The sequence below is a fragment of the Diplotaxodon limnothrissa genome, linkage group LG8 (genome assembly GCF_057381915.1).
Source record: "Diplotaxodon limnothrissa isolate DT_005_m linkage group LG8, D_limnothrissa_male_GT1.1, whole genome shotgun sequence".
Lineage (NCBI taxonomy): Eukaryota > Metazoa > Chordata > Actinopteri > Cichliformes > Cichlidae > Diplotaxodon > Diplotaxodon limnothrissa.
Window position 1 is genome coordinate 8,594,382 of NC_140603.1, and position 15,577 is coordinate 8,609,958.

The 15,577-nt window shown below is 37.2% G+C and overlaps 1 protein-coding gene across 1 annotated transcript in view; it reads left to right on the forward strand.

Moving 5' to 3' along the window:
* The first annotated feature begins 209 nt into the window (after nucleotides 1-209).
* The window catches only part of pemt (phosphatidylethanolamine N-methyltransferase), a 75,392-nt gene continuing 60,024 nt past the window's right edge, over nucleotides 210-15,577 (forward strand). The window contains exons 1-2 of the mRNA XM_085361215.1: nucleotides 210-461; nucleotides 2,240-2,347. Coding sequence (XP_085217341.1) covers nucleotides 354-461; nucleotides 2,240-2,347 — 216 coding nt within the window. The 5' untranslated portion in view covers nucleotides 210-353. The remainder of the gene's footprint in view (nucleotides 462-2,239; nucleotides 2,348-15,577) is intronic.

Consider the following 15,577-nt stretch of genomic DNA (forward strand, 5'->3'; position numbering starts at 1 on the left):
TCACTCTAGAGCGACAGGCGATCCTTTTTACTACAGAAGAGGAAAAAAAAGGACATAAAAAAATCAAATATTAAATGTTCAGGTGTATTTTACAGAACATATTCAAATAAATATTAAAACATTATTTTGTTATTATTTTCTTCATCTGCAAAATTAAAATAAAATAAATAAATTGAACCGCATTTCCCACAATGCACTGCAAGGTTGGAGGTTATCTGGACATGTGTAGATACCCACAACTGCCGCCTCTTTTTAGTGATAAATTAGAACTTTGCTCTGTTTATTGTGCAACACTTATCTTCCGCGCCGGTGTGTGAGTGCTGCGTGTCCGTTAGCGTCCACTCTGCGTGTATATGAGTGACAGCAACGCAGACGCTGAGCGGAACGACAGTCCTGCTACAGACAACCACCCCGCGCTGCTCGACTGCTGCGGAGGGCTCAACAACGTCGATTATTCCAAGGTAAAAGTGAAGCCGTGTCACAGGAAGTTGTTCCGCGTAACGTAGCTCCGCTTCCCTGAGAAGCTACATTTGTCTCTTGACAGACCGACTGAACTATTGAGCGCTGACCGCCGGAAAACACAGTCGGTACAGTTGGTAATTTCAAAATAAATGCACGACTTTCTTCATTCGGAGAACACGTGTTTACTATGACCAGTACAATGCAGTTTCAGCATAAAACACAGACGTAACAATTCTTGTCTGTTTAATTGAGCCATAACATGTATATTTTGTGACATGCAGGGTATTGTTATGCTCTTATTTTGATTAAAACAGAAGAGGTTATGTAACCGGCGCAGGTTGAAAAATGGAGCAGGGAAAGTGCCATGTTTGCTAGCTATTAAATTGTGCATTTCAAAGATAAGTTCATTATTATTGAAGTAATAATACAAATACCAAGCAGAACATTTTAACATTACATTTTCCATATCCATAAACGAAATATGTCTTAGTAAATTAAAAAAATGATTAAAGGTTAGGTGTTATTTATTTATATATTATATTTATCTAACTCAGCCCATCATATTTTTATTTACATTTTTAAATGTAATTTTTAAAAAAATGTATTTTCATATTTTAATTTGTGTATGTATCTGTTGATGGCTGGCAACTTTGTGCAGACGTTTAGCTTCATTTCCACACATGACAAATATAAATATATGTAAAGACGAAAAATGCAAAAATGTAATTGTGTAAGCTGTTAGCCTACAGAATCTTGTGAGCATGTAATATCTTATCTGCTGCATATATCTCAACAAAGTAATGCTAACCTGTTCAATTTCCCTTTTCACTTTTCTTATCCTTCCAGATAAAAGATTAGCTGTGATTAGCCTTTTTAATTAAAACACACGGTAGTGTGAAGTGTTTTTGCCACCCTTTTGTCCTGCTCCATTAAATCTTGGCAGATATTTACTTACCATTTGCCAGTTTTATTCAGTTTTACCCCTGTAATGTAAGAACCCCTCTTCAAGAGAGGGGTTTGCAAACCCCTCCAAGCTCTTGTAATCCAGACCATTCCTTTAGCAAAGCCTTCAGGCTGAAAAGAAGTAAATTTTATGTAGTCACGATGCTGTCATGAAGTCTGCAGATCTTTCCTGTTGACTAACTGCAAAATGGCTCACAGTACTTTTGGCTATAATTCCCTTTTGGTGCTGACACTGTGAAGAACACAGAAGACACCCAAAGTAAACAGAGGGCATTAGCCTAAGGACGGATTTTATTGCTTTCCATCACTGGCGCCAGTGGATATAAAGTGGAAAACCACACAGAGGAGCCTACTGTTTTTGAAAGAAATCTTATCGCTGTTGCTGCACTTCATAAAAATTAATTAATTAAGTAATCTTTACACCCTTCAGCGTGTTTCACTGTGTGAGCTGTGATTATTTTGCTCCTGCTTATTCAATATCAAAGCGCTGTACGAAAGCTTTTGATATAGCATGACTACGCGGTAACTGGCCAGTTCAAACCATAAGTCAAGGACACTTTGGTCAGATTAGGGAAGATGGTTGTATAATGTGTAATAGACTGTATATGAAAGATGAGCTGAAAATTGTTTTGTAGACTTTGCTTGGAATTGGCCGGTAGAGCCAGGGCCTTGTCATCTAATGCTAGTTCTGGCTAGTTAGCTTGGTTAACAAGGTGCATCTGCTATTTATTGTCATGTTATATGGAATGGATGTGACCTTAATTGACAAGTCAATTTTTTGTTTCTCTTATTTTCCCGTGGTTATTTCTTTCAGATGGACTTGACGCTGTTGGAAGCCTTCCTAAAACACATTCATGTTTACGACTCCCGCTTGTGTATTGCTGTGATTGCCATCCTTTTTAACCCTTTATTTTGGAATGTGGTAAGTGCTGCTCTAGATTGTATTAGAGCTTTTTTTTTTAGCTACTAAAAAAGAGTGTATATTAGTTTTAATGTGTGTACTTCTCATCCTGTGCAATCAAAACCTTATTCTTCCATTGCCAAAAAGAGCAATTGTTTTCCAATAAATTTTTGTTAGACTTTTCGATTTGAAACCTGTGACGGTTACCTTCAAACAGCAAAAGTCAATACTTAAAAAAAATAAAATAAAAATCGAACCAAACAGTTGGATTGGAGGCCTGTTATTGCAAATAGGATTTGTAGCTTCCAAGATGGCTTCAGTGTTAATTCTGCGTTTTTTAGCATAACAAATGTAGGTCATCAGCATACGAGTTATCAGGTTGAGATCTGAACTTTAACAGGGTCATTAACACTGCCTCAAACCATGACACAGCCTCCATTGTTTTAAAGATGCCTTTAGACACTCACTGTTGTCTCTCTTTTTTGTCTTCTTCCAAGTCAAAAGAAGCCACAGATTTTGTTTTGTAATTTGGCGTACTTCAGCCTTTTCTCCATGTTTCCCTTTCTTAAAAATGGTTCCTTAACAGCCACTCTGATGACCATTTCTGATGAGCCTTTAGTGAACAGTAGGTGGAGGGGCAGATGCAGCCCTCAGGTCTTGTGTCATATCTTTGCTGTTTATTTTCCTATTTGTTAATGATAGGACTTTTATGTATTATTAATCTGCTGTAAATGGTTTTCTTTTGCCCTCCCTGTTCTTCCTTTGCCCTCCACATGTCCACTTTCTTCACGTTTTTAAGGACTAACTGCACAGCATGCTGAGATATGTCATGTTTTTGGCTAATAGCAGTATGGGAGTCAACGTGTTGGAGATTAGTAACTAAGGAAGAGTCTGCATTCATATTTTTAGTCCTTTACATCATCAGAGGGTAAAGACTCATTACATAAACTTTTACGTGACGCTCCACAGATGCTCCAGGTATCAAGTGCAGGCATAAGTGCGCACGTCTTTCCCACTGATGGTAGTTATTGAGACAATTAAGTCAACACTGTGGTCTAATTATATCTGCAAGTCTACATAATACTGTAAATACAACATTATGTTACATAAAGCCAACTCAACATATTAATATCTAAAGTACGTAAGCATTAGTTAGATTAAAAAACATGCATATATATCTATACATCTTTAATTAAAACTTCACAAGAGGTCACACAGATATATTGCATTTTCATATGTCTCATTGGCTCCAGCAGCCTTCATTTACTCTATGATGCTGCTGCTTAACTTTCATAATAACAATAATAATAATAAATTACTCTGCAGTGGAATTATTCTCTGAAATTGGCCTAATTTAACTAGAGTTTCACTGCTCCAACTGGTTCATGTGTCGGGTTTCGAAATTCATTTAATTAACCTTTTAATGATGACTCACTTGGCCATTTAATCTATCCACCATAACACCTGCACAGCCCAGCAAGAAGCCCCAGCATGTTTGTCTTATGGAAGGAGAAGCCAATTATCTGCATTTAAGTAAATGTCACTGAGGTACTCATTTCAAATCATCCTGTTTCAGCGTTATGATGCAATAGAAGCTTTAAGTGGCTATAATGTGAGACAAACAGCGTTAGGATTTGCTCATATAGAAAGGTTATCAAACTTTTCACTTTTTTATTATCTCCTCTGTTTGAGCTACAGCGCGGTAATTGTCAAAGTTGTGACTACTCTGGATGGAGGTTTAATTAGATTTTATTGGAATATTATCTTGTTAAAGAGTGACTCAACACATTTGGGATGGATGGTGTTATTCTCTACCCCAACATCAGGCTAAAGGAACTGCCAGTGGGATTTTAAGAAGAAATGACAATCCCTTTGTTGTCACCTAAAGAATAAGGAAGATGATTGTACAGACTGATTTGATAGAAGGTAGTGGAAAAGTAAATGTTACACTCCCAGTTCACTTTTTCTTTTTGTGAATTAATATAATAGATGAGTTATGGAGGTATTTTGCAGCTAATAATGCTAGAGGATGTTTGGATTAGATAAGTTTCCTCTTGCTAACTGATCCAATAGATGCATTTCCAAGAAATATTTGACTGTTAAATTGATTGACAATTTTACAGGTTTTTTTTCTTGTTTTGTTTTTGTTACCAACTAGCTGCTAACTTTGAATTTAATTTAGCTGTTAGGAAAAAGTTTGCTACAATGAGAACAGCATGAATAATAATTAAAGAGGTGAAATGTGATGTAACACCAGTTTGAGAATTTCTACTTTGAAGGTAGTTTATTGTATTTTATCCATTATTATCTATGTGCCAGAAGTGGCCATTTCTAGATGGGATGTTTCTGCTTTGGGTTAGCCGTCTTATGAATGTATAAAGACACAAATATGTATAATGATACAGTGAAGTAATATTATACATATAAACATGCCAGAATTTATTTTTTGTGTTGTTTTGGTAGCTGCCATTTTTTTTTTTTAAGTGTATTTGCATCTACACGTTTAATTCAGTTTCTGACAAGTTTTATTAAAGCAGGCTACCTGATGAAAGCGTCAAAAAGTCAAAAACTGCAGTTCCACTAGTGGCAACCTAAGGCTGGTTAACAAAGGCACCAGTGCATCAGCATTGCACCCTAACCCTTGATAAGGAGCGTGGCCACTTTGACTGACATAGCCTAGACAGCATCTATTACTTCAAATTATCAAGCTAGACCTCAATGGTTAGTTTTTGTGCCGTTGGTGCCTTTGGGGGCATTTTAAATAGATTCTCTGACAACATAATGGCCTTCTGTGTTGTAAACACCAGCACTACATACAGTCCAATAACTTTAACCAACCTTTAAAGTTGCAATCTGGCACGTGTGATATTATTTATATGCTATTAGCATATAATATTTTTAGACTACTTAATTTATTTTAACACAGTCAAAGTAAAAATGTACCCTAGAGATGTTGTAGCCTGAATTATCTCTAAGAAGGATGAGCATTTAAATGGAAAGTTTCCAACACTCTCATACTTCAAAGTTGCCAGTCTACTTTATTATTAGTGAGCAAGGACATGAAGCTACTTTTGCTTTAACAGCTGCAGTGTGAGGTACACGGTGCCCTGTTAGTTGTTTAACACAACAGGAGATGGTTGAATTGACAGGAGAGTCTGTAAAAGCAAAAGCGTCTGAGCTGAAGATGTTTTGCAGTTTGGAACGACCTGTTTTTCATATTCAAGTGTGAAAATTGTGTAAAGTATTTCCTCCCATTATCTGGTTTTATTTTCACTTCTGAAAAGCACCAAATGCACAAATATCATTCATATCAACCACTTAATTTCACAGGAAAAATTTGCACGGCTAATTTTATTCTTTTTTCTTCACATGTAAATTAACAGATCACTGTGTCTGACAGCAAGTGCTCAAAGTGTGCACCAGTACAGGAAATACAATAGTAGCATTTTACCTCAGACACACAATTAAACGCTGGTCCAACAATGTGGGTGTCCTTCTTTTTCAGCATGTGAAGATATAAACTAATCTGAACTAAGTTATAAATAACTTTATTTAAAAAGTACTGCCATATTTTTAGATTTGTCTTAGGGAAAGGTATCATAAATAGTTAAATGAACTGGGAGAAAATCACCTTTCTATATATAAAGCAACATGTAACTGAAATGTTCTATCAGGAGGTGAGAGACATTCTGTAGAAGTTGTTATAGAGTGCTAAAAAAATCAGTATTTCCTGGTCACACAGCTTTTTATTAGAAAACTCCAGGTACCTATTAAAAGTCTCAGCATAGAGGTATAAGTCTGCAGTGAGGTACTACTGAATACGTGCACCCACACGTGGTTCGACCTGTAAAAAAGCAATCGCAGCTTGGCAGGTACCAGTCAGGAAGCTTTATCCCATTTGCACTCAAACTTTACACAAATAAAGAAAAGCTGTTTTTTATCACCATATGAGGCCACGCTATGCAGTGTTTCCAAATCGTGTTTCTTATGCAACAAAATATCCCTGAACTGTTCCAACGTTTATACTGAATCGGATGATGTAACTAAAATGAGATGAAGCACAGAGCAGCTGCCCTGTTACAACGTGAAGTCGAGGCGCGCTTCAGTTAATCTTCAAATTAAACATCGTAATGGTGTTTAAAATGCAAGGTTGGTTAACTGCTCTACATCAGGAGGAAAAACACAAACATATCAGGATGTCCAACCTTCTACCTTTGGTCAAACACAAATCGGAGGCTGTTGCTAACACATGCTCAACAAACATGATAAAAACAGACTTGATTTTTGCAGAAACCAGCAAATAATACTAGAGTTGCCATCTTCTAATGGCTACTATTGATAAAACTTCATATTGGAATGTAGAAGTTGTCCCACGCATGTCAGAGAGAAACCCCCCTACCGTATGTCAAACCAGTGATTTATAACCATGATAAATATCATAAAACTATGATATTTTACAACTCTGTAACAATCAATAATCATATGATCAAAAAAAATGATCATCAATCTAAACCAAACCGTGAAGATAGCTGTAGAAACTGACTGTTATAACTCTCAACATTTGAACCAAAAATGTCACATTTGTATTCATCAGTCTATTAGACCCGTTGCCACTGATTGGGTGTAATTTGACATACTTCAGCCTTTTCTCCCAAGTACCTTTGCTGTAACAACCTTTCCCCTGAACCGTCTCTGCTGATGCTTCAGCGAACAGTAGATGGATTTTTTTCTTTCTCATTTCCTATGACATGACTTTCAGATACTGTTCACCTGATACTTTTTCTTTTTATGCCTCCACTTGTCCAGTTTTCTCACATTTTTAAAATCACACTGCATACCATGCTGACATATGCCAAGTTTTTGGCTAATTGCTCTATAGCATTAACCTTACTAGCTAAAAAAAAAAAAATAACAACACTATTTTAGGCTTGTTGAATTGTTATCTCATTATCTTTGGCATTTTTCATAGATTCAGATAGTGTTTTTGTGATAGGCTGTTACTAACAAAGTACCCAAAGATACAATCTAAAATGGGTTGTCAGTTAGGTGCAGGTTTATAACCTTGAATGATTAACCCTTTAGAGCCGGTCGGAGCGGGCACGCTCTGTTTTGCGTAACTATTTTTAAATCCCGGTAGCTCTGCAACCACGTAAGCTAGCGCAATAATTTTTTTTTGCATATGAAACCGGAGGAGTTGTACTTACATCTTATGCCATCAGCTTGTCCTAGGTCACAGTTTCCTTCCACATATAGCTTTGCAAAAACTGCATAAAAAGCACTTGCAGCAACAAAAACACAATATTCCAGAAACACGCTTTGCCGATCCGATCAGCTGTTCATAACACTTCCTACGTCCATCAGCGTGAACTGTCGCATGTCCACCATGAGCTGCCCGAAACCGGAAGTGACGTCATTTTGCGGAAATGTAGTTTTTTACGATCGGGGCCTTATGAGCCCATACTTGTGTTTTTAAAAGTTATGTTTGACTTTATGACTTTCTGTGTCGTTTCTGGGATGCTTAGGACTCATATTGCACTGCTGGAAATAGTTTATTTTGATGCATATGCTGTTATTTTGCAAATTTGCATTATAATATTTATTTTTGTTTTTCCTGCAGTATATGAAAATTGGTGTATTTCAAAAATAAAACTATGAAGACACTCAAAATAAATTTCCTGTGGTGGGAAACTAGTTTGTGCAACTTTTTTGTATTTACAGTTTTGAGGGATAAGCCTCTTAAATTTCTCTAACTAGAAATATATGTTAAAAAAACAAAAACGATTTTCAATTTTTTTTGTAGTTTATTGCACTTTTTTGCAATTTATGTAATTACTATGCACCTAATGCAGATATATTATTAAAATTTGGGCTATAATGGTTGTATTGATGTATAGCAACTTGAAATACTCCCAAAAATGGCACCACAGCATGTAAAAATGTAATATAAGCTCTGGCGGACTTGGTTCTGTGGTAGGTCTTAAAGGGTTAATAAGTCAGTGTTAAGTGGCTTGAAAAACTAGAGGATGTCTTTGAAAATGGTCAAGTACAAGAGCTGTACTAAAAATGAATGAAAAAGCAACCAGTATCCAAAGAAAACCTATAAAAGACCCCCGGAAAGCCTGGAGGATTGCTGTTCAAAGCCACTTTTAAAAATTACAAAAATTTTCTGGATCCTTGGAAGCAAAATGCGAACAGATTACTTTTTCACAGTACTATATTATTGTACTGAATGCTAAAACGAAGTACCACATATCTCTTTTCATGGTAAAGGTTGCTATCCTTGCTGTAAACCATAATCAGTAAGTCTGCGACTGCAGGAATGACAGTGTAAAGTTTCACCTGAACAAGTGCGTGTGTCAGAGTGCTGTGAGTAATTCTACCAGGATGACTCATACTTGAGGTGAAATCACAAAAGAAGGGGTGCAAATGAAAGGAGAAAAAAAATACTGGTAAAGCAGCAAAAACAATCCTCCTACTTCTTAAAGTAATTCTTCATAATGTCTATTATATAACCTGTAAAGTAATAGAGCATTAAATCCATAAAAAGGATCATGACGCTCACGTGATAGTTGAACTTGAAATACTCTGCCGATCACAACCGATTCCTCCCTCGAGAATGCTGCAGCCACGGTCAGACATCATCTTTTTAAGACATTTAATGTTTTGATTGAAGAAACCCAATCAAAACAGAGTTTTTCCAGAGTTGAAATTGCTGTAATGAATGTTGCTTCAGCAACCACTTTGAAGCATTGAAATATTCAGGATCATGCCCAAATGTTAACAATTTTATCTGTCTCTAAAACAGACCCTGCTGCAGCCATGTTTTCTCTTTCTTTAGTCCCGTGTGTTTAATTCATGACACATCCAGTGCCAGGAAATTGACTTAAAGAAAGAACTCAGCAGGGCCAGGAGGGCAGTGTGCCAGAGTGAGGCTGTGACACATTGACCTTGTTATGAAAGGAGGATAATCCTGAGCTCTAGGCCCCAGAAATCAGCCTGTGGTTGCACCGATTCTGGGCATGGTACACTTTGTGTGTAGGGAATGAATCTCTGCAGGCATTACTGACCTCAGCAACACCTGCACAGTGTGGGCTTTGAGCCTGTGTGTGTATGTAGGTGGTCTATATACTGACTCAGGTACCCTGTCTGAGAGCCGGAAGACGGCAATATATCTCTGCCAGTCCAGATATTGCACCTGCAGTTTGTATAGAAAACTTGAATATGCTCTTAACTGCAGTGCAACACTGACTGTGATGATTGCTAATTAGCATTACATTGGAATTTTTTAATTACTCATGATTTTTACATGTGAATCATCTCTTATAATCAAGTTGTATTGATTGCATAGACATGCATGGTGTAATTTCTGAAAGCCTTGGATGTAGTGTTAAATGATGGGTGTGCTTTTTAGGAGCTAGAATGGGCTTAATTGTCCTGTGTGTAAGCTTTATAATCTGTGACATTTTTACAGTCATACCACTTCAATCAAAAGTGTTAATTTTGTTGACCAATAATTTTCATCATAGTTTTTTTTTTTTTTGATGAAAACAAGATGAAAACAAAATAAAACCTAATGCACGAGGAGTATGATGAAATGTATTGACACTTTCATCAATCTCTTTGTGCAGTAAAGCCAGACTACTATAATCTGATGATGATTAGCCGACTAAAACTGAAAGAATTCAGATTCTTGAATTATAACTGAAACTAAATGACATTTCAGTCAAAAGACTATGAATAAAACTAAATCAAAATTAACTTTCAAAATTACACTGGTTTGAAGAAATTTGTACAAAAAATAGTAATTGTTTTGTGTTGGGTAGCACCACTTAAAGTACTAGATTTTTACTTTTTTTTTAAAGAGAGATCCAGATCAGATGATTTGTTTTTGTTCTCTTACATCTCTCAGTAGATTCGTCATCAACCACCATTCCACATAGTGTTATATCTCTGCTTTTCTGCTCTACTCTTACTTTTTGCTCTCTCATCCACACTGCCCCATCTGCATAACCACTAAGGCATTGATGACGGAAAGACTCAAGTAATTCATATTAGCCTGTCATTCCTGTACCTCAAAGTTTTTAGTTGAAACTAGAGATGGCACGATACCACTTTTTTATGTCCAATACTGATATCATAAATTTGGATATCGGCCGATACCGATATGAATCCGATATAGTGTTTTTTTAATCAATAAAACTGTTTTTTAATATCTTGCTGCATTTTGTATAAGTTCATACTCAAATTCAAGCAAAAAAAAAAAACCCACTAAAGCTATTCTGTTATACCTGTATGCAAAAAATACACTACACCCAAAATATTTCATAGTTCAGCAATACTGATCAATCTAATAAACTTAAACCTACTCTATCCTCCCTATTCTGGTATTTTAAAGAGTAAGCAACCTAACTAATAGGGTTGCAAACTCCCAGCAAAAAAAAAAAAAAAGGGAACCACCCTCCACCTCATGATGTCTTATCGACGTAATCAACTTTAATTTGATGCAGTGTGAAAAAAATGCACAGAAATAAATTATTTTTCAAGAATAATTAAATAGATTCAACATCTTTCTTCAACAGAACTGCAGACTGCACAGATGGTACCTTCCCAAAGGAAAAAGTACTATAGCTTACTAGGGTATATTAGACTTAATAGTTACTATATACAGTAATGGACTTCTATACATTTTACATCAGATTAAAACTTTGGGTGTAAGATTCAGATAATTATTTATTAAAAGCTAGACATTTTAAATGAGAATAAGAAAGAAAAGTATGTCTCTGTGCCTCTTTTCCCTGTTAATGCCCTATCGGCCCCCCTGGCTAAATTTTGCTACATCCGCCCCTGCACAGTTACCAGCCGTCAGCTAGAAAAGGATCCTGGTGTAGAAAGTAATAATAAATTAATTCTAACAACAGCTTATCAAGCTTAAACATGCTGCTGTTGTTCACCCGCTGGTTTCCTCTTTCTGGCGCAAAGTGGGCGATAAACAAACAAGAGAGACGGACTTGCGACGGAAAAGCCGAACAGCTGATCATTAATCAGTTTCATGATTGAAGTAGCAGCAGGAGAGGGAGAGAGAGAGAAGAGGCAGTCGCTCCATATATCGGTTGTTAAGCTTAACGCTGGAATGCTTTACAAACATTCAGAGATGAACTTACACACTTGCTTTACTTCTCTCTGGGATAACTTCCTCGGAGATGAAATGGTAGCGAGGCTCCGAATGCTCAACCAGACAACAGGCCTTGCACGCTACAGCCGCTCTATCACGTGATGCATACTGCTCCGATGTGCTATGAGCGGTTATGAGCAGAGTTAAGCCATGTCACAAGTTTTGTGAGGTGCTTTTTTTTTTTAATATTTAATGGATCGGATTACATTTTTTTTCCCTCTCCGATATCCCATCCAGTAATTTAGGTCAGTATCGGACCGATACCGATACGTAATATCGGATCGGTCCATCTCTAGCTGAAACCTTATACAAACTTTATTATTTCAAAAGAATCGCAGGCAAAGCAGTCAAGTCACGGTTATGCAGTCATGGACAGGTTTGTGTGCCACACTCCTCTTTCTGCTCTCTGCTTACATCCTCTCTTTCTAAAACTAGCACCTAGGTGAAAGAAAAGGGTTGTTGACACGGATATCTTTAAAGCATTATTTTTGTGCCATTTACATTTGCATCTATCATCACTGAAACCCTTGAATGAGTTTCCATGGCAACAGCCATGTACATTATACCATGTGTTTGTGTAGATGACATTTCTGCTCATATTGTAAAACAAATGCTTCATTCGCATTTTGTTTTCATAGAAATCTTTTTTAGGTAGCGTTACATGCATGTTTTCGAGCTATGTATCTAATTCATTGGTAGGAAAGTGGTCAGCTTGTCTTTTCTTGGTTTATCTACCTTGAGCTCACATTCCAGCTAGAATTCACACTTGACTTCAGGCTCTAGGTAAAGAAGGTTTTTATGCAAAGCATGTTCTGATGACCTTAAAAATGTTTGTCTGCAAAACAGTTTGCTTATATTTAGTGGAAAAGGGCCTGACAAAGTCTACTTGAACCTGGACAGGGCTCATATAAATGATGTAACACATTGTCTTTGCTGTAAATGACTGATTGCCAGGAGATAGACTGTAAGATTCTGAAGTTTGAAAAAGGAAATATAGATAATGAGGTAACAGAATAAAAAAGCTCTTATTATTAAATTACATTATACGGACAAAGGTTTTGGTCAACACCTCACAATCTCTACAGTCAGGTATCGGTCCCATTGCCATGAGACTCCCACAAAACTTAAGTACCTACCTTGACCCACCTTCACAACTGTTTGTGACACGTACCGCAAACAGTTGGGAAAGAATGGTTCACTCCAAAAAGCTCAAAATAGTGCAGTACTGTAATAGGATGCCACCATTGCACACCAGTGTGTGAAACCTCTTCCCTCCGAGATAATCCCGGATTAACTCTAAGTTTAATTGTTGCAAATGGAAGCATTTAAGAGCAATTCAGTGATGAAACAGCAGACTATGTAAACTTACAGTGTGGAGTCATCAAGTGCCAAGGTAATGCAGTGTAATGTTCTACAGACTCAATAACTACAGAATTCAAAACAGACCACTGCTGGACTCTGGAGCAGGAGAACTGTGTTCTGTAGAGTGATGAATCCTGCTTCCTTACCTGCCTGACTCCACTGTAACATTTGCTGGAGGACAGGTAATGCTATGGGATTGTTTTACTGGGGTGGCCCCGCAGAGCCAATGAAGATAAAGCTTAGTCCTTCACCATTAGAGAATTCTGTGCTCCCGACATTATGGGAGTAATGACCTGTACCAAATGCAGTGAGTGCTCACACTTAGCATTATTATTATTATTATTATTATTATTATTATTATTATTATTATTATTATTATTATTATTATTATTCGTTTATTGTTATTGTCACCACAAGTACCTGCTGTACTGATTCTACCTACCTACCAGTGTTTTAGCTTCTATTTGTGACTGACCTGCTCTATGACTACCACATATTTTTTAGTCCTCCATCTGTCCTTTTGTTCTCACTTTCCATTTCCTTTGGCACTTGAATGATATCAAAAGAGGAGCAGATACACGTGCCCTATTGAGAGACCTTAAAAGAAAGTAAATCCTCTTTTAGTTCTAAGGTTTTATAAATCAGAACATAATAAAATAATTTCTGGTCCATAGCAGAATGAACAATAACACCAAAAGGTCATACCAATGTTCAGACAATTTGCAAAAAACCCAAGAACTACATACAATACAATTTTCTTTATATAGCACATTTAAAAACCAAAGGTATACCAAAGAAGTAATTAAGAGCAATAACAGATACAAATAGATACAAATATAGTGACAGGTGGGAGACATAACTAACCAGTAATACACCAGGTACAGTAGGCACAAGCCAAAAGGCTTAAGGTTAAATCATTATAAACATTAATCAGAGCAAAAAGATCAATTACAGTACACTTACAAATGCAGGCTCTAGGAAGCAGGGAAGGCTAGGCTAAATAAACAAGTTTTTAATCAAGATTTAAAAGATTGAATTGAATCAGATGTGCAAATAGCTTGAGGCAGACTATTCCACAGTTAGGGTGCAATGAAGGCGAATGTGCAGTCACCTCTGGTCTTAAGCCGAGATCTAGGTCACACCAGGAGCATTTGACCTGCTGATATAAGCGCTCTCCTGGGGGTATAAAAGCTGAGATCAGTAAGATAGATGAGCGCGGTATTATTTATGATTAGGGATGGGTATCGTTTAGGTTTTATCTGATACTGGTGCCAAACCGGTACTTTTGAAACGGTGCTTAAAGAATGGAGAACACAAAATTGGTCCAAAAACCTCTCATGTTCAGCTGTTTTTTTGTAAAAAGATAACAATGTTAGCCTTTTCTGCAGCTATAGGGGATTTATGGCATCACTCTTGGCTGGAAGCAGTGCTTAAACAATGGAAAAAACACAAACTTTGTCCAAAAACCTCTCATGTTTAGCTGTTTAACTGCAAACAAGAAGACAGCCGCATGTAGCTATGATGATATTTGCTAGTTCACCTTACATGCATTAATTTAATAACGTGGTTAGCCTACTCAACGTAAATTACATACGAACAACATTAAGCTACTCACGCAGAGAAGAACGGCTGCTGCTGCATCATCATCCTCATCATTTCTGCTACACTGGCAGGGCTAGGGGCCAGGACTCTCCTCTTCGTGTTTTTGGGGATGTTGCTAACTCCGGGTCTGATAACAGGCAACACACCCGCAGTAGATATGCTCGGTGTGAGGTCTCGCAGCAAGCTATCAAATACGGCACATTTCTCGGCTTTTAAAAAAAACGCTATGCGTCGCCAGGTGTTTCATCGGATTTGAGGTGTTACCTCCTTTGACAGTATCACAGTATCAGCTTAAAGCACTTGTTGCAGGCTGCTGAGTGTGCATATTTTGCTGTGAAGTACAGCCAGACTTTTGACCGCTTCGCCTTGGTCATTTTTAATCTGTAGCTCTGCTCTAAAAGAACGTACGTACCTGGCCCCGCCTACTATCCTCGGAAACGTAAAATGATTGGCTAGAATCTAAAGTGTATGACATCTCAGAAAAAAAAGCACTGAAATAAAGCACCGAAATGTGCGCTGCTTTTCGGTCTGGTTACTACCGTTTATGTCAGAACCGATACCGTTACCCATCCCTATTTATGATTTTAAAAGTGAGCAATACGATTTTAAAATCAATGCGATATTTAATGGGGAGCCAGTGCAGGTCGGAAAGAACTTGAGTAATAGACTCAAACCTACCACTCCCAGTTAAGAGATGTGCAGCAGCATTTTGAACTAGCTGCAGTTAGTTAGTTAGAATTACAGTAATCAAATCTGGATGTAACAAAGGCATGGATACGTTTTTTTAAGATCCATAAGTGGTATATAGGGCTTGGCCTTAGAGATTAGACATAATTGATAGAATCTAGATTTAACTACATATCAGACTCTACAAGCTTCAGTCAATGTGTTAAATGCTGAAGTTTGTGACAGTACAATTAGGAAAAGACTGAGTAGGTATGGCATGTTGGAAGAGTTTCTGGGCGAATGTCTCTTCTCTCAAAAAGAACATGGCATGTCAACACAAACGCCTCATACCAACTGTGAAGCATGGTGGTGGAGGGGTGATAATTTGGGCTTCGAGTCAACCATTAACTCCTCTGTACACCAGAGAGTCAAATGTGAGGCCATCTGGA